General features: G+C 44.2%; 1 protein-coding gene across 1 annotated transcript in view; it reads right to left on the bottom strand.

Annotated features, from left to right (window-relative positions):
• The window catches only part of LOC113586729 (E3 ubiquitin-protein ligase SH3RF3-like), a 130,137-nt gene that overhangs the window by 34,917 nt on the left and 69,492 nt on the right, over positions 1-25,728 (bottom strand). Inside the window, exon 2 of the mRNA XM_035522997.1 lies at positions 6,922-7,197. Coding sequence (XP_035378890.1) covers positions 6,922-7,197 — 276 coding nt within the window. The remainder of the gene's footprint in view (positions 1-6,921; positions 7,198-25,728) is intronic.

Below are 25,728 nucleotides of genomic sequence, written 5' to 3'. Positions count from 1 at the left end.
GTAACATCTCCACTAGCTTTCACGTTCTTGCAACCAAATGTTTCTGTGTTGTGTTTATATACTAGAACATCCAGATGTTGTTTGGTGCTGAAGAAAGAACTGAATGCCGAAGATCTGTCTAAACTTCAAAACTCATAACTAAAAGGGCATTTGGTATATAGCCATAATATTTTGCAAGGTCTTGTGAATCTAAGAAATTTTCACATGATTTCGTTTTCTTCAAAGAACATCCATGACATGAACCAGGAGGTCTAGGTGAACCCGGAGGTCTAGGTAAGTTGGCATGGCATGACCCTTAGCCAGTTCACCTTCAACGCTCTTTCACCGTGGGCATTTGTACTCTGAATGCAGCAGCAGAAGTGTGTGTGTGCGTGTGTGTGTGTGTGTGTGTGTGTGTGTGTGTGTGTGTGTGTGTGTATACACATTTAACTGATACAGCTGAAATGTGTGGCTGCATATATGCTGTGCCAAGCAGATGGCAGGAAGTGAGATTTAATTTTGTTTGATCCAAGAAGTCACACAAGGCTTCATCTGTTCTCTTCTCTGCCGTTCACACAAGTCATGCATAAACCCTCTCAGACAAAACACCTGCCCTGTCCAACCGAGGCTGCCTGTTTGGTCGTGAGCTCATCGGTCATCTCATCTATCTATCTAGCTATAGCCCTTCTTCCATCCTGCTCCTCTCCTTCTGATCCAGAGTAACTCAAGAGCATACAAACACTTCATTGCCGCCCTCTCTGGGACCGAGTCTGGAGATGCTCTCGTGTTTCAGGGGTTTTCTGGATATAGACCATTCATCAACATCATCATCATCATCTAGACCTAGCTGGGGCACACAGAGCTGGTGGGACAGAGCTGGTGATACTAACTGATGCATACTAAAGGAAGCAAAGATTCAAAGCTGGTTGGTAGATATTCAGCAGGTTGGTGAATGTAGAGCTGGATGGTGGACATACAGCTCAATGATGTATATAGAGCTTGTTACATATAAATGATGGGAACACATAAGAGACTGGTGTATAAAGCTGACTGGATACAGATATGGCTAGATATACATCTGTTTGGTGGATACTTAGAGCTGGTTGGTAGATATAGAGCTGGATGACTACAGAGCAGGGGTGCATTTATACATCAAATATTTACATATATACATGTTGCAAATTACACTTAGCGATTTATGAACTTTAAGCACACCAGTTTTTGCGAGTATTTCTGAAAAGCCTTCTTAATCTCCAACACTATGAAGGAGTTTTAAGGAGGTATTTGATGACATCATCTTGGCACCCACACTGGACAAGCACCTCAGTCGAAAAACCAACCACCATTTACATCTTTTCTTTATTATACCACAAAACTATCATGAGGAAAACAATTATTATAACAACTAAAAAGTAATAAGCATTTAAATGACTGGGATAAAAAAACAACAACAACAACAACAACAACCCCCCAAAAAAAATCCTTCATATGGGAGGCTGTGAAACTACCCACTAAACCACGATGCTCACAAAGTCAAAGTCAATTTTAATCCTAGGAATAGTCTACATAATTCTATCTAGTAGATTTCACTTTTGTTGGCATTGGATGTAATTATATTTTTGGAATTTCATTTGATGCAGTTACATTTTTGAAAATAGATATTAATTTTCATGATTTCATGTTTTTATACAGTCTATAGAAATGTGCTGCTGCAGAAAATCTTACGACCAGAATCTCAGTTTTGAAAGGAACATTAATGGCCTCTGTCCTTTTTGTGGGAGAACTGCATGTGAATTTCAAGATTTGGATACAGAGCTGGTTGGATATAAAGTGGGTTGGCTGCATCTCCCCTGGTGCAGTTAGTGGTCTGTTGCTGAACTGTTCTCTGAGCTGATCACATGCTCCTTGTGTAGATTAGAGTCTACATTGTAGCATGTGCACTAAAATCCTCCACGCAGGAGCTGAACAAGTGGAACCAATAGTCTACAGGAGAAATGTGACATTTACTGGCCCACACACTCTGTGCCCCAAGACTTCTGCTCCCACCAACGGCTTGAGACATAGTAGCAGTCCACAGGCTGCAGACAGCACACTGCAGGACAGGGGTAATAGAGCAAGAATCAGACAAAGAGAGACAAAGAGTGGCTCAAAAAACAAGAATGTCAAACCTCTAAAGGTGTGCTAAAAGGCTCCCAATAAGATAAGGCATGTGTGTAATATACATGCATTAGCGTGCCCATATGTCAACAGTTTCAGTTTTCAGAAAACATGTTGCCTGGTCGCCTTGGTGTACAATGTTGGCGTTGCAATTTCTGTTCCAGAAATCCCCTCTAAGGAGGTTTGAGATTGCCCTTGGTTCTGCATGTGGGGATGAGCAGCAGCCCCCAGTGAGGCCACTCCACTGTTATGAGTGAGTTGTGGCTTTACTGATTGGCTTCATTTCCAGTAGCACCATCGCCTGCTCCAAAGAAATTGTTCTTGTGGTGGACATCAAGGTCCAGCAGTGAAGAGCAGCTCCCCAGACTCCGCAGCCCAATCCCAGCTCAGCCCGGCCGTCTGGGAGCAGCAAAGGAGGCCTCAGGTCCAGGTGTTGGGGAGAAAGGCAGTGATGGAGCTCCACTGTAGCACAAGGCCTTGGAGGGAACCACCGATGAATTATAGTCTAGTAAGGTAAGGTGCTCGGGAGACAGAGGGGAGCATTTATCTCTCACTTTATCTCTCTCTCTCTCTCTTTCTATCTATCTTTTAAATTCCACTTTTAAATTCACATTGAAATTTCAAAAAGGCTTTATTGGCATGACAGAGAAAAACCTATACTGACAAAGCTGTATAATTTATGTGGACTGGAGTTGTAAACATTAGTATACAAACATATAAATCAAACACGCTTGCAGAAAATAAAGGATTTTTTGCAGGAAGCATCTAGTGCATGTGTAGCATTTGGTCAGTTATCACAGACAACACTTGACAAGCTTCCCTGTACTTAGAAAAGAACAGGAACTCTACTGGCCCAAATCATACTTATAGTGGACAGCTAAGGGCAGTTGCTCCATCTCTCTCTCTCTCTCCTAAGGGCAGTTGCTCCATCTCTCTCTCTCTTTCTCTCTCTCTTCTCTCTCTCTCTCTCTCTCTCTCTCTCTCTCTCTCTCTCTCTCTCTCTCTCTCTCTCTCTCTGCTCCTGTGTGGAAGCTCATCGTCTCTTTCCCTGTTTGTTTCCTCCAGAGACAGGCAAAACATGTGCGCATACACATACACACACACACACACACACACACACACACACACACACACACACACACACACACACACACACACACACACAAATGCAAAGAGCAGTCCAACACTTCCAAGACAAACAGCACAAACCAATGGGGACCTGCTAAAATATGGCAGCTGGGAACACAACTTAGATGTTTACATACAAGTGTGTGCATGTACGCGTGTGTGTGTGTGTGTGTGTGTGTGCGTGTGTATTTGTGAATGTGTGCATGACTATGTGATTGCATGCATACATGATAGAGCACAAGGGTATGAGTAAATGTGTGTGTGGGTTAAACTGCTGTGACATTACACAGAGTAAACACACTTCACACTACACACATGACATCATTAGACAGGGTGAACACACTTCACACTAAATGCATGTGACATCATTAGACAGAGTGATCACACTTCACACTAAATGCACGTAACATCATTAGACAGTGATTACACTACACACAACGCACGTGACATCATTTGATAGAGTGATCACACTACACCCAACACACGTGACATCAATAGACAGAGTAAACGCACTTCACATGTGACATCATTAGACAGGGTGAACACACTGCATGCATGTGACATTAGATAGAGTGAACACACTTCACACTACGCACATGTGACATTAGACATAGTGAATGCACTCTACACACTATGCACATGTGACATCATTAGACAGAGTGAACACACTGTGCTGTGGTCAGCAACACAAACAACCATATGAGGAGTAGTGGTCAGCAAAAGGGCTGAAAGCACAATTTATCTGTCGTGTTGTGGTGTGAAACACAGATCTATTGCTCAGTACTTTGAAACTGTGCCACCATATGATTTTGGCTCCTGGTGTCAAAAAATAACCGATACTATCATACTACGTGGTTAAAGATATGGCTCCATTTATAATGGTTAGCAAAGAAGGCACATATGAAATAAGACGGATAAATGTTACCAACACAGACACACTTCTGCTATGCCACATAACTAAAGCTGGTGGAATTCTTTGGTGAATTTAGTTTCATAATGATACAGATGAAAACAGATGCTCACAGATAAAATGAGGTGTGGTTTTAATCAATGAGGGGTTATCCAACCCGGCAGTCAAAATACAGACAAGGGTCAGGACCGGAATCACAGCGATCAGGAGCCAGAGAGCATCATAAACAGGGTACAAACCATCCTGGGTGGAAATCCAGAAAGACAAGATAACAAAGCAGACCAATCCAAACGGGGCAGGCAAAAAACACAAGTGATTAAACGGAAAAAGACCAGAAACACCACAAGACAATCGGAAACAGCACTCTGTATGGCCTGATGCTTCGAGTGGCAGTACTTCACAGAGTGTGTCTGGTCAAGGCGGGTACAGATGTAGTGCAGTGTAGATGACTAGCAGGTGATATTAACAGTCCAGTGATGATGAACGTGTGTATGGTTGGTGATTGGCTAGATGTTCTTCACCATCGGAATTCTGTGAGTTGTAGTGATCCAAGGAAATGGGTGGCATGACAAGTTCTTGTAGAATTTATTGCACTTTCTGTCCATGCTGCTGTAGTTTTGATTAATCTAAAATAAATATTTATCCATCTAATGTAAATAAATAATACTTAAAAACACACAGACCAGTGTTACAACAAGGGAGGTTCACTGGTGGTTCAAAATGTACCAGGTGCATTGCAATCACAGTATGTAACAACACATGTATTGTGAATGAACTGCTGATGAGCTGTGTCTGCTAAATCAGTCTATAGGGCTGTGAGGGCAGTCTGCAGGGGTGTAACGACAGTCTGCAGGGCTGTAATGACAGTCTGCAGGGCTGTGGGGCAGTCTGCAGGGCTGTGGGGGCAGTATATAGGGCTGTGAGGACAGTCTGCAGGGCTGTGGGGCAGTCTGCAGGGCTGTAACGACAGTCTGCAGGGCTGTAACGACAGTCTGCAGGGCTGTGGGGGCAGTATATAGGTCTGTGAGGACAGTCTGCAGGGCTGTGGGGGCAGTCTGCAGGGCTGTAACGACGGTCTGCAGGGCTGTGGGGGCAGTCTGCAGGGCTGTGGGGGCAGTCTGTTGGTCTGAGACAGAAGCTCTGCAGTCAGACTGACATGCTGGAGTGTGTAATAATAGTCCATGTTCTAATGAAGCCGTAATGTCAGAGGGTCTACAGGTGAATCATCAGCAGAGAGAGAGAGAGAGAGAGAGAGAGAGAGAGAGAGAGAGAGAGAGAGAGGGAGAGAGAGAGAGAGAGAGGGAGAGAGAGAGGGACAGAGAGAGAGGGAGAGAGATAGCAATAGGCAGACAGTGAGAGGGAGAGAGAGGCAGGATGTTTGTGGACAGGGATTATAATTGTGTGATAAGAGCTGAAAACAAAAGGTGTGAGCAGTAATGGACAGGTTACTCCGACTTGCCAAGAAAATGTCCACAGGGACACAGCTGGGAAATGGAAGATGGATTACGTGCTCTCGTCACACTGCAGCCAGAGCAAGACCTTTTATACCACTGTTCACACACACACACACACACACACACACACACACACACATACATATGCATATGCACACACGCACGCACGCACCACGCACACACACACTCTCTCTCTCTCTCTCACACACCCACACACACACCCAAACACACTCACATACACACATGCAATACACACCCACACACACGCACACACACACGCACACGCACACACACACATATACACACACACATATCCAAACACACCCACATACACACATACAATGCACACCCACACACACACGCACGCACACACACGCACACACACACGCATACGCACACGCACACACACACACACACATACACACACACACACAGACCCAAACACACCCACATACACACATACAATGCACACCCACAGTCTCTCTCTCCCTCTCTCACACACACCCAAACACAGACCCAAACCCACACACACACACACACTCTCTCTCTCCCTCTCTCTCTCACACACACACACCCAAACACAGACCCAAACCCACACACACACACACACACACACACACACACACACACACACTCTCTCTCTCCCTCTCTCTCTCACACACACACACCCAAACACAGACCCAAACACACACACACACACTCTCTCTCTCCCTCTCTCTCACACACACACACACACATACACACTCTCTCTCTCACACCCACACACACACCCAAACACAGACCCAAACACACCCACATACACACATACAATACACACCCACGCACACACACACACACGCGCGCACACACACACACAAGCATGATCAGCTCATCCTAGGATCTGACAAAGTGCCCTCCTGCTACGGCAGTAGAATTTCAGCCTGCTCAGAGCTGCTAAGACTGCAGACTGACAGTTGACTAGCCACCATCTCCCCACCTCAGCACAGCAGCACACAGCTTCATGCTAGCAGCTCCATTCACTCTTATCCCTATTAGCAAATTTCGGCACTTATTTAATACTGAGCCACTAAATCCAGGACGGTGCCGGAGGCTTATGGAGCAAAGCCCGAGCACACAAAGAGACTGGCAGATGCCTAACAGGGCTACCTAAACATGGCAATGTGGGAATCTAAATCTCCTCCAAAACTAGACCAACATGCTGCGCTCACCTCAGCAACGTCAGGTTATGGGCGGCAGCGGGACCGAACGTGTGCTGCACCACTGCAAAGAAAGGTGGACGGAGGAAGAGCTCACCTTAGTGAAGGTCAGGCAGTCCTTGTCCTGCTCTTTGTCCTTGACCTCAAAGTCGTAGAGGGCCTTGCCCTGCGGGGGGGTCTGTGACAGGGGCTTGATGCACTGGATGTAGCTGGCGGGAAGGAAGCCGTGACTGCCGTTAAGCTCGCCGTGGTACCAGTTTTCGTCCACCTTGCGACGCAGGATGATGATGTCACCCTTGCTGAACTTGAGGTCGCCGGGTTCCTTGCCTTCATAGCTGTAGAGGGCCTTGCCACAGGGAAGCTGCGGAACATTCTGGAAAACAAGGGTGGAGAGTACTTGCTGAATCTGTAGAAGACGGGAGTGGATGGGAAAGTTATTTTACTTTCAATTGCGTTTTTACAGGCAGAGGCTACAGCCCGAGAGAGTAAAACTCCTCCAGCTCTCTGCCTGGATGCTTGTTCTCTCAGTGAGCTCTGAGGTTTGTCTCAAATTCACACCAGATCACTCAGTGTCACTGGGATATTTCTTCACAGCTAGTGGACTCATTATTTGATCTGTTGACTAAATAAGGTGAATATGGATCTGCTAAACATGGTTCTGCACTAAAAATGTGGTTAAAGTGAAAGATTTGGGAGTTAAAAGCACAAAGAGAAAGTCTTGAGAAGGCAAGTGTTTGCCCGTTGGTTATCTGGGAGAAATAACGAGGAACTCCAGTGGAGAAAGAGCCGCGGGTCAGGCAGAGGAAGCACAGATGGCTTTGAAGTCTGAAGGCCTGCTAACAGCTAAGAGCTGACGTAAGACCAGGAAAGACACGCTTATGAGGCCAAGAGGAAAAGGACCAGACCCTACACAAAAGCTAGATCTACATAAGGTGCCCACTGCACATTTAAACACACACACACACACACACACACACACAGCAGGATGACAATATCTGATACTAGAATGGTAGTGAATGAGAAACATGGAGACAGATAGCACAAGGTCAATTATGTGTAGATGAGCAAGATTATAAATACAGTATGATGAAAAGGCTGTACACTACAGATACACGTTCTCAGCCTACAGTTCTAGACACAGCAAGCAGCCCCCAACACCATGCCCATTTACACTGCTCCTACATAAAGGGACTGTGTACTGTATAAGAGTCTATATTCCAAAAATGAAGACAAAGGGTGTTTAAAAGTTCATCACTTTGTCTTAATTGTGGCTGGGAAGAGTCTGAACCTTTCTGACTTCTGAGTAGGTACCTGGGACCTCATTACAAATAAGGGCTGAATAATGGAACAATCTCCAGAATAATGGACCAAACTGGGAATTCTAAAGAAATCCTTGGTGGGAAATTGGGTGGATATTTCTGGAAGCTTTGACTCATGTGTAGAGCCATACACAACAATTATAGCGAAAGGGAATTTACGACACCCTGGGGTAATGCAGGGAATTACAGCAACATGTGCAAACCATCGTCCTCACATGGAAACAGTACATATTAAATTATACAGATCCATAATTACTGCACATAGGCCACTGATTCATGAAAAGCATTCAAGCCTACACAGTGTTTTGCCTGATATGTTTATTGATATATCTGTATAGACCAGTTAATTAGCCTGTTTCAATGTATTCTTATTTATTGCTACAGATAACTATTTGCAATCTTCAATTTGTTCATCCCCTCTCCAGATAAAATTGCAACTCCTTATGGGTTGTGTATAATTACAGGCGGCAAGCAACTGTAAAACATTTACACACATCCACAGATTTATAAAAAGGCTAGAATGGATGCCGGCTTTTATTAGACCACAACAACCGAATAAGGCACAAGCGTGTTTTGAGAGACCATTTTCTAGTCACTGATGCTGCCTGGCTAATGAACCGATTCAGATTTCTAAGAGCCATTCCCTCGGAACCCTGTGCTGAGTCGGGCCCAGTTTTACGCAGGCCAAGCTCGCAAAACCAGACGATACCTGTCCACTTCCAGGTCGACTGTAACAACTCTCGGACAACTGGCATCAGGTTGCTTCCAGAGGGAATGAAATTGACACCTGGTACCCGTGAACAAGCAAACATCACAGAACTATTTGCAGCAGTGTCTGGTTTCCCAAATGTAATCGGAACAATTGGAGCCTATTGCTGCAAGTTCTGCAGGTGACAGGGACTAACTCCCTTAAGAGCTGGAGCCTTATCCAAGTTCGGAACCCGCATAGCGCAAAAGGAAGATGTTCTGCTGTGGTGTTCTGTTGTGGTGTTCCGCTGCGGAGTGCCCCTTTGGGCTTCTGAAAGGCAGACGTGCATTGTCTGGATTCATCAAATGGGAGACTGCTACACCAGACAATGTCTGCTGTGTGCCGCCGTTCACCCACTGCTCACATTAACTCTCTGCCTTTCCAAAGTGAGTCACTTCTTAGCATCAGCTGAGTTCGGACCACTTGCTAAGCCCCTCTGTGGCACCAACAAGACTGACTGCTCCAGCTCCACCTGGCACTCAGACTTGTGCTTACTGCCGATGCCACAGTTAAGACTGCCAGGCATATTTTTCCTTGCCTCAATCTCCATCACAAGACTTTCCATACATTCCGCAAAATTCCTCTTTTTTGCCTTTGACTCCACTATTGTTGCCACTATCTTACACAATAATGAACGGGAAACCCCATATTTAAGTATTCATGTGGTCAGTTGCATTGACCATTTATGGATATTTATGGGTGGTAACAGGGCATCAGGCTCATTTACCTGTGGACATTTTCAACAAGATTTTGATTTATAGAAAGGAAACGGCATGCGGACGTGCATTCTTAAGGTTTTATAAATCTGAATGTTTTTGTGCGTACGTAGAGTTTTACTCTGGTATCCATGCAGGTGGTACATTCAAAGCACTCAGGTATTTGTAATAAGTGGCATATTGTCTGATTGGACAGTGAATGATTGGCTCAAGCCAATCACCCTTGCATTGTGTCTGCCAAAAGGGCATGACCCCGCCCATCTGCACCCAAGTCATCCTGGTCTGACACTGGTGGCACTGACCCAAAAAATCCCCTCCAGCAGTTACGCATGCTTAGCTGTGCGAGAGTGGGCACGCATGCACGTGCGTTTGTATGTGTGCGCATCAGTGTGTCCACGTGCCCGAGTGTATGCGTGTGCTGTGAAGGTATGAGTATTGTGTGTGTGACAGATACAACCTGGAACACACGCAAATCTTGCTGAAATAGCATCTACTCTGTGAAACACATGGTACTGAAATATTCAACAATATCAAATATCAGTCTAAAAATACACCAGCGTGTTTGAGCAGTTTTTCAACTCCATACATGTCTCTCTCTCTCTCTCTCTCTCTCTCTCTCTCTCTCTCTCGCTGTGGGGAGTACGGGACCACAGGTGGTTTGTCACTCATTAAAAATGAAAGGCTGTCTTTTGCAGTGAGAGGGGTGTGGGTGGGTGGGGGCTAAGACAGTGGGCAGCCAACAGCAGAGCACAGGAGAGAGGAGGAGAGAATGCGAGAGTAGCAAGGTGGCTGGAGCTGTTAACATACAACCGAGAGAGAGAGAGAGAGAGAGAGAGAGAGAGAGAGAGAGAGAGAGAGAGAGAGAGAGAGAGAGTGGGGGGGGGGAGAGAGAGAGAGCGAGGGAGAGAGAGAGAGAGGGAGAGAGAGAGAGCGAGGGAGAGAGAGAGAGAGAGAGAGCGAGGGAGAGAGAGAGAGAGAGAGAGGGAGAGAGAGAGAGAGAGAGAGAGAGGGAGAGAGAGAGGGAGAGAGAGAGCGAGGGAGAGAGAGAGAGAGAGGGAGAGAGAGAGAGAGAGGGAGAGACAGAGAGAGAGAGAGAGATCTGTGAGACCAGATGAAAGCAAAAGAATAGAGAGACAAAAAGTACAGGAGATGGAAAGATGGAGGAGAAGCATGTGAGCAGGATGAGAGGATAAGAGGAAATGGCTGAGAGATAAATACGAAAATTAGAGTGAGAATAAAAGAGGCTGGGCTGTGCAAAAAGAGGAAAGAGAGAGAGAGAGAGGGAGAGAGAGAGGGAGAGAAAGAGAGAGAGAGAGAGAGAGAGAGAGAGAGAGAGAGGGAGAGAAAGAAAATGACAGATCATTTGAGAGAAAGTCAGCATTAACACACCCACAATCCCACACTCACTCAGGCACACAAAAACACACATATGCACACTCGCACACACATTCACAAAAACACACACATCAGCATACACAAATGCTCATTCACACACACACACACACACACACACACACACACACACACACACACACACACACGCGGGCACATCTCCCGGTTCATTACTCCCATATGATGTACACTAATGTGCAGCACATTGCTTTAAGATTCCATTTGCCGTGCTCCAGGAGCGCACAACCAACTTTCCTACCAGGAGCCTCTGAAACTGGGATTCATAGGGTAGTCATTGTGGCTCCAAGTGGGTCAGAGAGCCACCTTAAGGTGCTAACATGGGTAACACTGTCTGAAAGTTAATGTTGCAATATTTTGTGAATCACTTAGCATAGTTATGTAGCAAATGTTTAATTTGTGTCATTTTGATTTAGACACAAACAGTGAACCTCAAACATTGCACAGGTATTGTGTTCAGCACAGCATCAATTGTGTGTGTGTGCTGAGTGTTTGACATAAATGAGTAAAGAAAGGCCAAGTACTACACACACACACAAACACGCACCTGCATTTTCAGTACTAAAACTGAACATCAAACCTTCAGCATTTCGATTTTTTCTGTATTTATTTAAAGGCTAATGCCACAATGATGAGTTCTGCATATAGATAGATCACATCACTATATATCCATTTATAAACACACACACACACACACACACACACACACACGCTGGGAGTCGTGGGCCTTGCGGGGAACGCATATGAATGAATCTGAGCCATTCAGTCTTGTTTTTCTTCTCCTCTCTCTCCAGCGATGTAAGATGCAGAGCGGAGCAGTGCAGGTGTGTAGGCAGGCGGTAATCTGTTGATCATCTGACTCGCTCAAAGAAACCCCGCATTCACACTGAGACAGTGACCCGACGTTGTGAGCCAGCCAGACATTATTCAATTTCAAAAACAGCTGGCAATTTACAGCAACTGGAGGCGCGGCTACAAGCACCGTGACCCCTGACCTCTACAATCATCCTGACCCCTGACCTCTACAAAGAAATTAAAAGCTGGCAGGTTGGTGAGGTTAGAAGGATAGACTGGAGTTGCCATCATTATAAATCCCTGACAGTTTATCATTTTTTATTTATAGCCTGAGCCTAAATGCATTTACTGTGTAGTGACTCGGCATCTTAGCAAAATTGCTAGTTTGTAGATTAATTCTAGAGAATTTGAAAGAAACTTGATAAAACACTTGTGATCAAAATACAGAGTGGTGTTGAAAACACAGATTTCCTCATAATAATGATTTGGTGCTATTTATGTCAACCCTGTTATAATCTTCAGTGCTGACAAATTCTGTTTTAAGGGTTCACTAAAATACAGGTATTTTAGACGTGCTAAAATTCCTCAGTTTTCAGGGCTTATTAGCACATATAAAACATTCAGTAACAACCACATACTCCACATAAGCTTCAACATAAACTTTAACCCATTATGTGTCTCTGTTAAACACAATGTTATGAATGTCAAATAATGTTGAACGTATTTTTCTGCAACACCATTTTCATATCAAGCATTGTGATGCTACACTTAGTCTTGGTATCCAAGTCAACAGTCTGCATTATCTTGATAAACCTACATCTAATTAAAAAGTAAATATGTAAACATTTAAATGAAATTACAATGTTTATTTGAAACCCACCTTTCCATTGATCCTACTGATCCACCAATATACACCTGATCATATCGGGTGTTTCCATGAGTCCTGTTTTTAAATGTAATAGTATTGGATTAGTTCTGTTTTTAAATGTAACAATACTAGATTAGTGCTGTTTTGTTTTTTTTAATGTAACTACTGGATTAGTTCCGGTTTTTATGTGTAACAGTACTGGATTAGTTCTGTTTTTATGTGTAACAGTACTGGATTAGTTCTGTTTTTATGTGTAACAGTACAGGATTAGTTCTGTTTTTATGTGTAACAGTACAGGATTAGTTCTGTTTTTATGTGTAACAGTACAGGATTAGTTCTGTTTTTATGTGTAACAGTACTGGATTAGTTCTGTTTTTATGTGTAACAGTACAAGATTAGTTCTGTTTTTATGTGTAACAGTACAGGATTAGTTCTGTTTTTATGTGTAACAGTACAGGATTAGTTCTGTTTTTATGTGTAACAGTACTGGATTAGTTCTGTTTTTATGTGTAACAGTACAGGATTAGTTCTGTTTTTATGTGTAACAGTACAGGATTAGTTCTGTTTTTATGTGTAACAGTACTGGATTAGTTCTGTTTTTATGTGTAACAGTACTGGATTAGTTCTGTTTCATGTGTAACGAGTGCAATCAGCTGGTAGGCCTGGTGTTAGACAACAGCACTGCTCACAAATGCTTCAACATAGACTAGTATGCCTCTATATAGAGTGTATACACAAACATATACACAGCAACATGCAAACACAAATATACAAAAATATACACTCAAACCTACACTCGCAAACACAACATACAAAAGGGAACATTTCTCTTAGCATTTCTCTTTATTAAAGAATAAAGTCTTTTATTATGTATAGTTCTGGAACTGATCAAGATCCTGTAGAAACTCTAGTGCACTGTCATGATGGTGGAGGGGTCTTTTGGTGGCGGAGGGGTCTTTTGGTGCGGGAGGGGTCTTTTGGTGGGGGAGGGGTCCTGCTGACATTTCACACAACTTCATCTTACAGCTAGTTTGTTGATGATGCAGCAAAGCAGCTGACTGTGTGTAGCCAAGCCACAAAGCTGCCACCGGAGCCCACAGAGAGGCTAACCCTCCCCGCCTTGATGCTAACGCAGTACGCTGGGAGTCCTGGACCTCGTGGGGAACGTGTGGGAAGGAATCCGAGCCATTCGGTCTTTTGTTTTAATCTCCTCTCACCCCAGCATCCCTGGACCCAGCAATGTAAGATGCAGTGGAGCAGTGCAGGTGTGGAGGCAGGCCATAATCTGTTGTTTATTTCAGCTTTGCTTGGGCTTTGGGTTGCTGCTTTTTCAAGATGTTTCTGGGGGGATACGGAGCACTTTCATTTTCAGAACACATCAGAAGGCATGGAAGCTGACGTGGGTGGGTAGACAAACTGTGCAGCCAGTGGCTCTTCACACACACACACACACACAAAGACACCAATTATTCTAGTCTTAAGGGAGTAAAGAATAAACCTTCAGTAATTAATTAGCGTTAAGCTTGCCACTTAATAAGCTCCCAGTGTTTTTTCCCATACCCTTCTAAAACACTGTGGTGTAACAAAGGAAGCCACGAGACTCGAACCCAGGGACAGGACCGTGGGCTCTGAGCCCTGGACCAGAGAGCCAGCTCCCTGCCACAGCAGACAGACCTCCCATTTAAGCTTCCTAAGTGACGGCCTCGGTCACATGTGGGTATTTACGAAATGGCACAATTTCAGCGAACTGTCATGAACAGCAGGACTGCAGCAAGCAGAGGAGCAGTAATGCAACCACAATAAGGGCATCACAATACAACGCATAGCCTGTTATGCAAACACATTTTATTAAGGTATGTGTAAACAAAAATATTATGGTTGTTGTTTTGGGTAGTTCTGTATTTATTGTTTACCCCAATATCACATTTTAAATCTAAGAGATTGCTTCTCTTAGAGGAATTTGTTGATTTTCCTAAAGCCATCTATGTTTTCTTTTTGACGTGCTTTTGACGTGCTGGACAGTTTAAACAGAGCACTTAAATGCACCAGTTTCTACTAGATAAAGCAATATAAATGTTCCATGTCTCTATCAATTCACATACCAGCAGGAGTGTGTTCACGATATATTGCCAGATTGATATTTTGGACATAGTCCTAGTGGACAGATTAGGAAGACATCTTATTACTGATCTCATTACTGGAACATCTTATGAAGGCTTAGCACAGCATTCACTAACATTTCTGTGTAATGAGGTATTTGATGTTAAACTCAGTATTTACTTTATTTGTTAACTTGATAAGATGATCAATGTTGTGAAAATGTGTTTGGCATTAAACATGCTGATGAAAATTATTAATTGCAGCCGTGCATCTCCTGGGTATACGTAATAAAATTCTACTCAGAAATATATTTTTAATTTAGTCATGTACTGTAATTCCATTATCTAGCTGTACCATTAAGTGCCTAAACAAGCTCTAGCTAGTTCAAAATGCAGCAGCCAGAGTTCTTACTTGAACTACAAAATGTGACCACATGACTCCTATCTTAGCTACTTTACATTGGCCCCCAGTAAAATTTCATATTGATTATAAAATACTTCTAATAACCTACAAAATACTGAATGGTCTTGCCCCACAGCACCTTAGAGAACTGCTAGTCCATTACGATCCACCACGTCTGCTTAGATCAAAGTGCAGCTCTTTACTAGTGCCAGGAATAAGAAAATCTACCACAGGGGGCAAAGCCTTTTCCTATAAAGCTCCCACACTATGGAATAACCTTCCTGTAAATGTTTGAGACTCCATATTTAATGTTTCCATATTTAAGGCTGAAAACCTGTCTATACCGTCAGGCATTTTATTAACTACCTACCATCTTAGGTAAAGGTGTGGATCTGGGGGTCCATGGGCATTGAGAGTTATGGTAAACTGGGATGGTATGATGCTGTTACTTCACTTCTCTTCACCACTTGAGTTTGTTGACTGAAAGCGGCAGAGTGCTGATGTTCCAGGGTGCCCTCACGCCTCTGTTTCCTTCCGGCTCTTTCCTTTTAGCTGTGCTGCCATAGCTAGATCTGCCGGAGTCCATCTTTGCACATTATAGTTCTCTAATTTATACACTCTCGTACCTGGACATGCCTAATAATCTAGTCTCTCTTTCTGCTGAGGTGCCTGCTACCCCTGATGTCATGATGTTACTGAGCCTCATCCCATCTCAGTTGCCATGGCTACACCTACCACCCCCTGATGTCCCCTGCTGTAGCCCATAACACCTCCACCCCAGCCAGCTACTTCTCCATTGCCCTTGATGGACATTCTCGTGTGGGATGGGTTTCAGACACACACCATCAGGTTGAGACTAAGGACTTCTAGAAAACCAGACTGGACATAGATTGCTTATTTCTTTATTATTATTATTATTATTATTATTATTTATTCTCTCTTACTACTTATTCTCCTTATTGTTTATATTATTACTATTGTAGTGACCGTTGTCGGCCAGAGGAGGATGCCCCCCTCTGAGTCTTGCTTCCTCTCCAGGTTTCTTGCTCATGATCTTAGGGAGTTTTTCCTCGCCACTGTCGCCCTTGGCTTGCTCACTGGGGACTTGGATCTGGACATTTGTAAAGCTGCTTTGCTGTAAAAAGCTCTATATAAATACGTTTGACTTTGACTTAATAAAGAAAATTCCATTGAAGTTAAAGATGCAGAGGAAGCAAAGATTGCAGTGTAGAGAACAGGAAAACACAGATTACAGAAAAAACAGGAACTACAGCGAAACAGGAAATACAGAGAAATATATATGTGTATAGTGCATAGTGGTAAGTATGTGCAGTAATGGCATTTCGGTTTTACACACACACACCCGGACAGGATCAATTTTCTTCATATTAATTTCCGACCTTATCTGTCAGTATTTGCTTACACACACACAGTGTCTGAGTAACATAAAGCTTTAGTTTACTCTACACAGTCAGGGAGGTGGGGGGGTGTCTCTAGGTGTAACCCCGTCCCACGAGGAAAATGACTTCCATTTCAATTTTGTCACAAGGAAAGACGGTGTAACAAAAGGAGGGCGGTGGAAGAGAAAAACGCATGAGATGGACAGGCCACGGAGACAGAACATGCGGGAAGCAAGGAGAAAATGAAAGAGACCGAGAAAGTGAGAAGAGAGGGAAAATAAGCAGGAGAAAGACACAGACCACCTTCACCGAAACAAAGCAGGATTTGTCAGCACAGACGGCAGTGAAGTGTGAGAGAGAGGTCACTAACGGTTTATGGTAAGGTGTGTGTGTGCGCGCATGAAAGAACTCTATCGTGTCTGCCTTAGAGCATGCTGGAAGGTATTAAATACACCTTTCTCTCTCTTGAGAAAAGAGCACACACTCTTGACAATAAGAAATGTCAAACGTTCAGCTATGATTATGTCAAAGGGTCAGTCAGTGTCTCCAAGTGAGTGTGTGTGCATGAGAAAGGGCATGTTAGAGAGGGGATGGGGGGGGGTGCGGATAACAACAGGACATCTACAAATAAAATGACCAAAAAAATGATAAGGATCAACTACTTAGGGTGATGGATGTGTCACAATGCACGCACCGCTGAATAAAACCAGGAACAACTTGCAGAGATTAGAACTGTTCAAACACATATGTGCTTGAAAATGACTTTAAAAGCATCAGATCAGTCTCAGTGTTCTTGACCTTCCTCTCTCTCCTGGGCTAAAGGCCGGGTGGTCTTCAGCTCTCCTGCACAGCATAGGAAAACCAATCAAAGAGATCCATGTGTGTCACTGTGTGTGTGTGTGTGTGTGTGTGTGTGTGTGTGTGTGTGTGTGTGTGTGTGTGTGTATGAGAGAGAGAAACACTGAAAGACAGAGAAAGCGAGAATACAGTCTATGAAAAAAAATGGCAATGAAGACACACTCAGGTTTCAGAACCTCTGACCAAGTCATCATTAACCTGCCGGAAATTACACAGAGGCTCACACACACTTTACTGGGTTATTGCTGTCCTGATTCTCTGTGAACGTCCTGCAGGCTATGGTAGGGCTGGGAGGGGTTATGGGAAATGTCACTGTTTCCACTCATGTGCAGAAGCTTTTGGAGGTGATATCAACAGCAGCATCACACACTTTCATACACACACACAAACCCAGTGCACACCCAGTGCGCGCACACACACACACAGACCAAAAGTGTTGCTACTGAGCTTCATCTGTGGTTCAGGTGAAAGTGTAAAGAAACCAACCAACCCCCCCCACACACACACACACACACACACACTCACACTCACACACACACACACGCACACTCACACACACACTCAGACCAAAAGTGTTGTCACTGAGCTTCATCTGTGGTTCAGGTGAAAGTGTAAAGAAACCAACCTACCCACACACACACACACACACACACACACACACACACACACACTCACACACACAGACCAAAGTTGTCACTGAGCTTCATATGTTGATCTGTGGTTCAAGTAAAAGCATAAACAAACCAACCAGCTACACACACACAATGTAATTTCATGGTTACCATATGTGAGACAAGAGCCCGACGCCTGTCTAATGGAGCATGTGTAATGTGAATCAGCACCAGTTCCCTGGACTCTCACCACTGCGCTCGCCTGCAGCGGAGCCTACATGGCTAGAGCAGGAGATGGTGAGATGACTGGGAGATTGTGGGTTGGTGAAATGATAAAGCTATAATTGTGCAAAGGAGATTGTCTGCTGTTATTATATGAAGCAGCACATATTACCAAAACTACTGTTAGAAACACACGACGTTAGTGTCTATGGGACATAACAGATTTGCGAGAAGGCGCTGGACACTGGACAGGTTTCCTTTAAACAATACCTGATGTGAGCTCCTACAAGCACTCCTTTGCTGACTGTGTGCAATCGTCCTCACAAAGCTGTCTGCTCTGTCTCACACAGCCAACCCCTCTCACAAACAACCTCTCTCACAAACACAACCTCTCTCACAAACACAACCTCTCTCACAAACACAACCTCTCTCACAAATACAACCTCTCTCACAAACAACCCCTCTCACAAACACAACCTCTCTCACAAACACAACCCCTCACAAACAACCTCTCTCAAAAACAACCTCTCTCACAAACACAACCTCTCTCACAAACACAACCTCTCTCACAAACACAACCTCTCTCACAAACACAACCTCTCTCACAAACACAACCTCTCTCACAAATACAACCTCTCTCACAAACAACCCCTCTCACAAACACAACCTCTCTCACAAACACAACCCCTCACAAACAACCTCTCTCAAAAACAACCTCTCTCACAAACACAACCTCTCTCACAAACAACCTCTCTCACAAATACAACCTCTCTCACAAACACAACCCCTCTCACAAATACAACCTCTCTCACAAACAACCTCTCTCACAAACACAACCTCTCTCACAAACACAACCTCTCTCACAAATAACCTCTCTCACAAACACAACCTCTCTCACAAATACAACCTCTCTCACAAACAACCCCTCTCACAAACACAACCTCTCTCACAAACACAACCCCTCACAAACAACCTCTCTCAAAAACAACCTCTCTCACAAACACAACCTCTCTCACAAACAACCTCTCTCACAAATACAACCTCTCTCACAAACACAACCCCTCTCACAAATACAACCTCTCTCACAAACACAACCTCTCTCACAAATACAACCTCTCTCACAAACAACCTCTCTCACAAACACAACCTCTCTCACAAACAACCCCTCTCACAAACAACCCCTCTCACAAACACAACCTCTCTCACAAACACAACCTCTCTCACAAACACAATCCCTCTCACAAACACAACCTCTCTCACAAATACAACCCCTCTCACAAACAATCTCTCTCAGAAATACAACCCCTCTCACAAATACAACCCGTCTCACAAATACAACCCCTCTCACAAACACAACCCCTCTCACAAATACAACCCCTCTCACAAACAACCCCTCTCACAAACACAACCTCTCTCACAAATACAACCCCTCTCACAAATACAACCTCTCTCACAAACAACCCCTCTCACAAACACAACCTCTCTCACAAACACAACCTCTCTCACAAACAACCTCTCTCACAAACACAACCTCTCTCACAAACAACCTCTCTCACAAACACAACCTCTCTCACAAACACAACCCCTCTCACAAATACAACCTCTCTCACAAACACAACCTCTCTCACAAATACAACCTCTCACAAACAACCCCTCTCACAAACACAACCTCTCTCACAAACAACCTCTCTCACAAATACAACCTCTCTCACAAACACAACCTCTCTCACAAACACAACCTCTCTCACAAATACAACCTCTCTCACAAACAACCCCTCTCACAAACACAACCTCTCTCACAAACAACCTCTCTCACAAATACAACCTCTCTCACAAACACAACCTCTCTCACAAACACAACCCCTCTCACAAACACAACCTCTCTCACAAACAACCCCTCTCACAAACACAACCTCTCTCACAAATACAACCTCTCTCACAAACACAACCTCTCTCACAAATACAACCCCTCTCACAAATACAACCTCTCTCACAAACACAACCTCTCTCACAAACAAAACCTCTCTCACAAATACAACCCCTCTCACAAACAATCTCTCTCACAAATACAACCCCTCTCACAAATACAACCCCTCTCACAAACACAACCCCTCTCACAATTACAAACCCCTCTCACAAATACAACCTCTCTCACAAACAACCCCTCTCACAAACACAACCTCTCTCACAAATACAACCCCTCTCACAAACACAACCTCTCTCACAAATACAACCCCTCTCACAAACAACCTCTCACAAACACAACCTCTCTCACAAACAACCCCTCTCACAAACACAACCTCTCTCACAAACAACCCCTCTCACAAACACAACCCCTCTCACAAACAACCCCTCTCACAAATACAACCTCTCTCACAAACACAACCTCTCTCACAAACACAACCCCTCTCACAAATACAACCTCTCTCACAAACAACCCCTCTCACAAACACAACCTCTCTCACAAATACAACCTCTCTCACAAACACGACCTCTCTCACAAACACAACCTCTCTCAAAAATACAACCTCTCTCACAAACACAACCTCTCTCACAAATACAACCCCTCTCACAAATACAACCTCTCTCACAAACACAACCTCTCTCACAAACAAAACCTCTCTCACAAATACAACCCCTCTCACAAACAATCTCTCTCACAAATACAACCCCTCTCACAAATACAACCCCTCTCACAAACACAACCCCTCTCACAAATACAACCCCTCTCACAAACAACCCCTCTCACAAACACAACCTCTGTCACAAATACAACCCCTCTCACAAACACAACCTCTCTCACAAATACAACCCCTCTCACAAACAACCTCTCACAAACACAACCTCTCTCACAAACAACCCCTCTCACAAACACAACCTCTCTCACAAACAACCCCTCTCACAAACACAACCCCTCTCACAAACAACCCCTCTCACAAACAACCCCTCTCACAAATACAACCTCTCTCACAAACACAACCTCTCTCACAAACACAACCCCTCTCACAAATACAACCTCTCTCACAAACAACCCCTCTCACAAACACAACCTCTCTCACAAATACAACCCCTCTCACAAACAACCCCTCTCACAAACACAACCTCTCTCACAAATACAACCCCTCTCACAAACACAACCTCTCTCACAAACACAACCCCTCTTACAAACAACCTCTCACAAAAACAACCTCTCTCACAAACAACCCCTCTCACAAACACAACCTCTCTCACAAACAACCCGTCTCACAAACACAACCCCTCTCACAAACAACCCCTCTCACAAACAACCCCTCTCACAAACACAACCTCTCTCAAAAACACAACCCCTCTCACAAACACAACGTCTCTCACAAACAACCTCTCTCACAAACAACCCCTCTCACAAACACAACCTCTCTCACAAACACAACCTCTCTCACAAATACAACCCCTCTCACAAATACAACCTCTCTCACAAACACAACCTCTCTCACAAACACAACCTCTCTCACAAATACAACCCCTCTCACAAACAATCTCTCTCACAAATACAACCCCTCTCACAAACAACCCCTCTCACAAACAACCCCTCTCACAAACACAACCTCTCTCACAAACACAACCTCTCTCACAAATACAACCCCTCTCACAAACACAACCTCTCTCACAAATACAACCCCTCTCACAAACACAACCTCTCTCACACAAACAACCTCTCACAAATACCCCTCTCACAAACACAACCTCTCTCACAAATACAACCCCTCTCACAAACAATCTCTCTCACAAATACAACCCCTCTCACAAATACAACCCCTCTCACAAACACAACCCCTCTCACAAATACAACCCCTCTCACAAACAACCCCTCTCACAAACACAACCCCTCTCACAAACACAACCTCTCCCACAAATACAACCCCTCTCACAAACACAACCTCTCTCACAAACAACCTCTCTCACAAACAACCCCTCTCTCAAACACAACCTCTCTCACAAACACAACCTCTCTCACAAATACAACCCCTCTCACAAACAATCTCTCTCACAAATACAACCCCTCTCACAAATACAACCCCTCTCACAAACACAACCCCTCTCACAAATACAACCCCTCTCACAAATACAACCCCTCTCACAAACAACCTCTCACAAACACAACCTCTCTCACAAACAACCCCTCTCACAAACACAATCTCTCTCACAAACACAACCCCTCTCACAAACAACCCCTCTCACAAACAACCCCTCTCACAAACAACCCCTCTCACAAATACAACCTCTCTCACAAATACAACCTCTCACAAACAACCTCTCTCACAAACACAACCTCTCTCACAAATACAACCTCTCTCACAAACAACCCCTCTCACAAACACAACCTCTCTCACAAACAACCTCTCTCACAAATACAACCTCTCTCACAAACACAACCTCTCTCAAAAATACAACCTCTCTCACAAACACAACCTCTCTCAAAAACACAACCCCTCTCACAAACACAACCTCTCACAAACAACCCCTCTCACAAACACAACCTCTCTCACAAACACCTCTCTCACAAATACAACCCCTCTCACAAACACAACCTCTCTCACAAACACAACCTCTCTCACAAATACAACCCCTCTCACAAACAATCTCTCTCACAAATACAACCCCTCTCACAAATACAACCCCTCTCACAAACACAACCCCTCTCACAAATACAACCCCTCTCACAAATACAACCCCTCTCACAAACAACCTCTCACAAACACAACCTCTCTCACAAACAACCCCTCTCACAAACACAACCTCTCTCACAAACAACCTCTCTCACAAATACAACCTCTCTCACAAACACAACCTCTCTCAAAAACACAACCCCTCTCACAAACACAACCTCTCTCACAAACAACCTCTCTCACAAACAACCCCTCTCACAAACAACCTCTCTCACAAACACAACCTCTCTCACAAATACAACCTCTCTCACAAACAACCGCTCTCACAAACACAACCTCTCTCACAAACAACCTCTCTCACAAATACAACCTCTCTCACAAACACAACCTCTCTCAAAAACACAACCCCTCTCACAAACACAACCTCTCTCACAAACAACCTCTCTCACAAACAACCCCTCTCACAAACACAACCTCTCTCACAAACACAACCCCTCTCACAAATACAACCCCTCTCACAAATACAACCTCTCTCACAAACACAACCTCTCTCACAAACACAACCTCTCTCACAAATACAACCCCTCTCACAAACAATCTCTCTCACAAATACAACCCCTCTCACAAATACAACCCCTCTCACAAACACAACCCCTCTCACAAATACAACCCCTCTCACAAATACAACCCCTCTCACAAACAACCCCTCTCACAAACACAACCTCTCTCACAAATACAACCCCTCTCACAAACACAACCTCTCTCACAAACACAACCCCTCTTACAAACAACCTCTCACAAACACAACCTCTCTCACAAACAACCCCTCTCACAAACACAACCTCTCTCACAAACAACCCGTCTCACAAACACAACCCCTCTCACAAACAACCCCTCTCACAAACAACCCCTCTCACAAATACAACCTCTCTCACAAACACAACCTCTCTCACAAACACAACCCCTCTCACAAACAATCTCTCTCACAAATACAACCCCTCTCACAAATACAACCCCTCTCACAAATACAACCCCTCTCACAAATACAACCCCTCTCACAAACACAACCCCTCTCACAAACAACCCCTCTCACAAACACAACCCCTCTCACAAACACAACCTCTCTCACAAACACAACCTCTCTCACAAATACAACGTCTCTCACAAACAACCTCTCTCACAAACACAACCTCTCTCACAAACAACCCCTCTCACAAACAACCCCTCTCACAAACACAACCTCTCTCACAAACACAACCTCTCTCACAAATACAACCTCTCTCACAAACACAAGCTCTCTCACAAACACAACCTCTCTCACAAATACAATCCCTCTCACAAACACAACCTCTCTCACAAATACAACCCCTCTCACAAACAATCTCTCTCACAAATACAACCCCTCTCACAAATACAACCCGTCTCACAAATACAACCCCTCTCACAAACACAACCCCTTTCACAAATACAACCCCTCTCACAAACAACCCCTCTCACAAACACAACCTCTCTCACAAATACAACCCCTCTCACAAATACAACCTCTCTCACAAACAACCCCTCTCACAAACACAACCTCTCTCACAAACACAACCTCTCTCACAAACAACCTCTCTCACAAACACAACCTCTCTCACAAACACAACCCCTCTCACAAATACAACCTCTCTCACAAACACAACCTCTCTCACAAATACAACCTCTCACAAACAACCTCTCTCACAAACACAACCTCTCTCACAAATACAACCTCTCTCACAAACAACCCCTCTCACAAACACAACCTCTCTCACAAACAACCTCTCTCACAAACACAACCTCTCTCAAAAATACAACCTCTCTCACAAACACAACCTCTCTCAAAAACACAACCCCTCTCACAAACACAACCTCTCACAAACAACCCCTCTCACAAACACAACCTCTCACAAACACCTCTCTCACAAATACAACCCCTCTCACAAACACAACCTCTCTCACAAACACAACCTCTCTCACAAATACAACCCCTCTCACAAACAATCTCTCTCACAAATACAACCCCTCTCACAAATACAACCCCTCTCACAAACACAACCCCTCTCACAAATACAACCCCTCTCACAAATACAACCCCTCTCACAAACAACCTCTCACAAACACAACCTCTCTCACAAACAACCCCTCTCACAAACACAACCTCTCTCACAAACACAACCCCTCTCACAAACAACCCCTCTCACAAACAACCCCTCTCACAAACAACCCCTCTCACAAATACAACCTCTCTCACAAACACAACCTCTCTCACAAACACAACCCCTCTCACAAATACACCCTCTCTCACAAACAACCCCTCTCACAAACACAACCTCTCTCACAAATACAACCTCTCTCACAAACACAACCTCTCTCACAAACACAACCTCTCTCACAAATACAACCCCTCTCACAAACACAACCTCTCTCACAAATACAACCTCTCTCACAAACACAACCTCTCTCACAAACAACCCCTCTCACAAACAAAACCTCTCTCACAAACACAACCTCTCTCACAAATACAACCTCTCTCACAAATACAACCTCTCTCACAAACACAACCTCTCTCACAAACACAACCCCTCTCACAAATACAACCTCTCTCACAAATACAACCTCTCTCACAAACAACCCCTCTCACAAACACAACCTCTCTCACAAACACAACCTCTCTCACAAACAACCCCTCTCACAAACACAACCTCTCTCACAAATACAACCTCTCTCACAAACACAACCTCTCTCAAAAACACAACCCCTCTCACAAACACAACCTCTCACAAACAAC

This window comes from Electrophorus electricus, chromosome 25 (assembly GCF_013358815.1).
Source record: "Electrophorus electricus isolate fEleEle1 chromosome 25, fEleEle1.pri, whole genome shotgun sequence".
NCBI lineage: Eukaryota > Metazoa > Chordata > Actinopteri > Gymnotiformes > Gymnotidae > Electrophorus > Electrophorus electricus.
The sequence above is the reverse complement of the archived record's forward strand: the minus strand, read 5'-3'. Positions and strand labels throughout refer to the sequence as shown.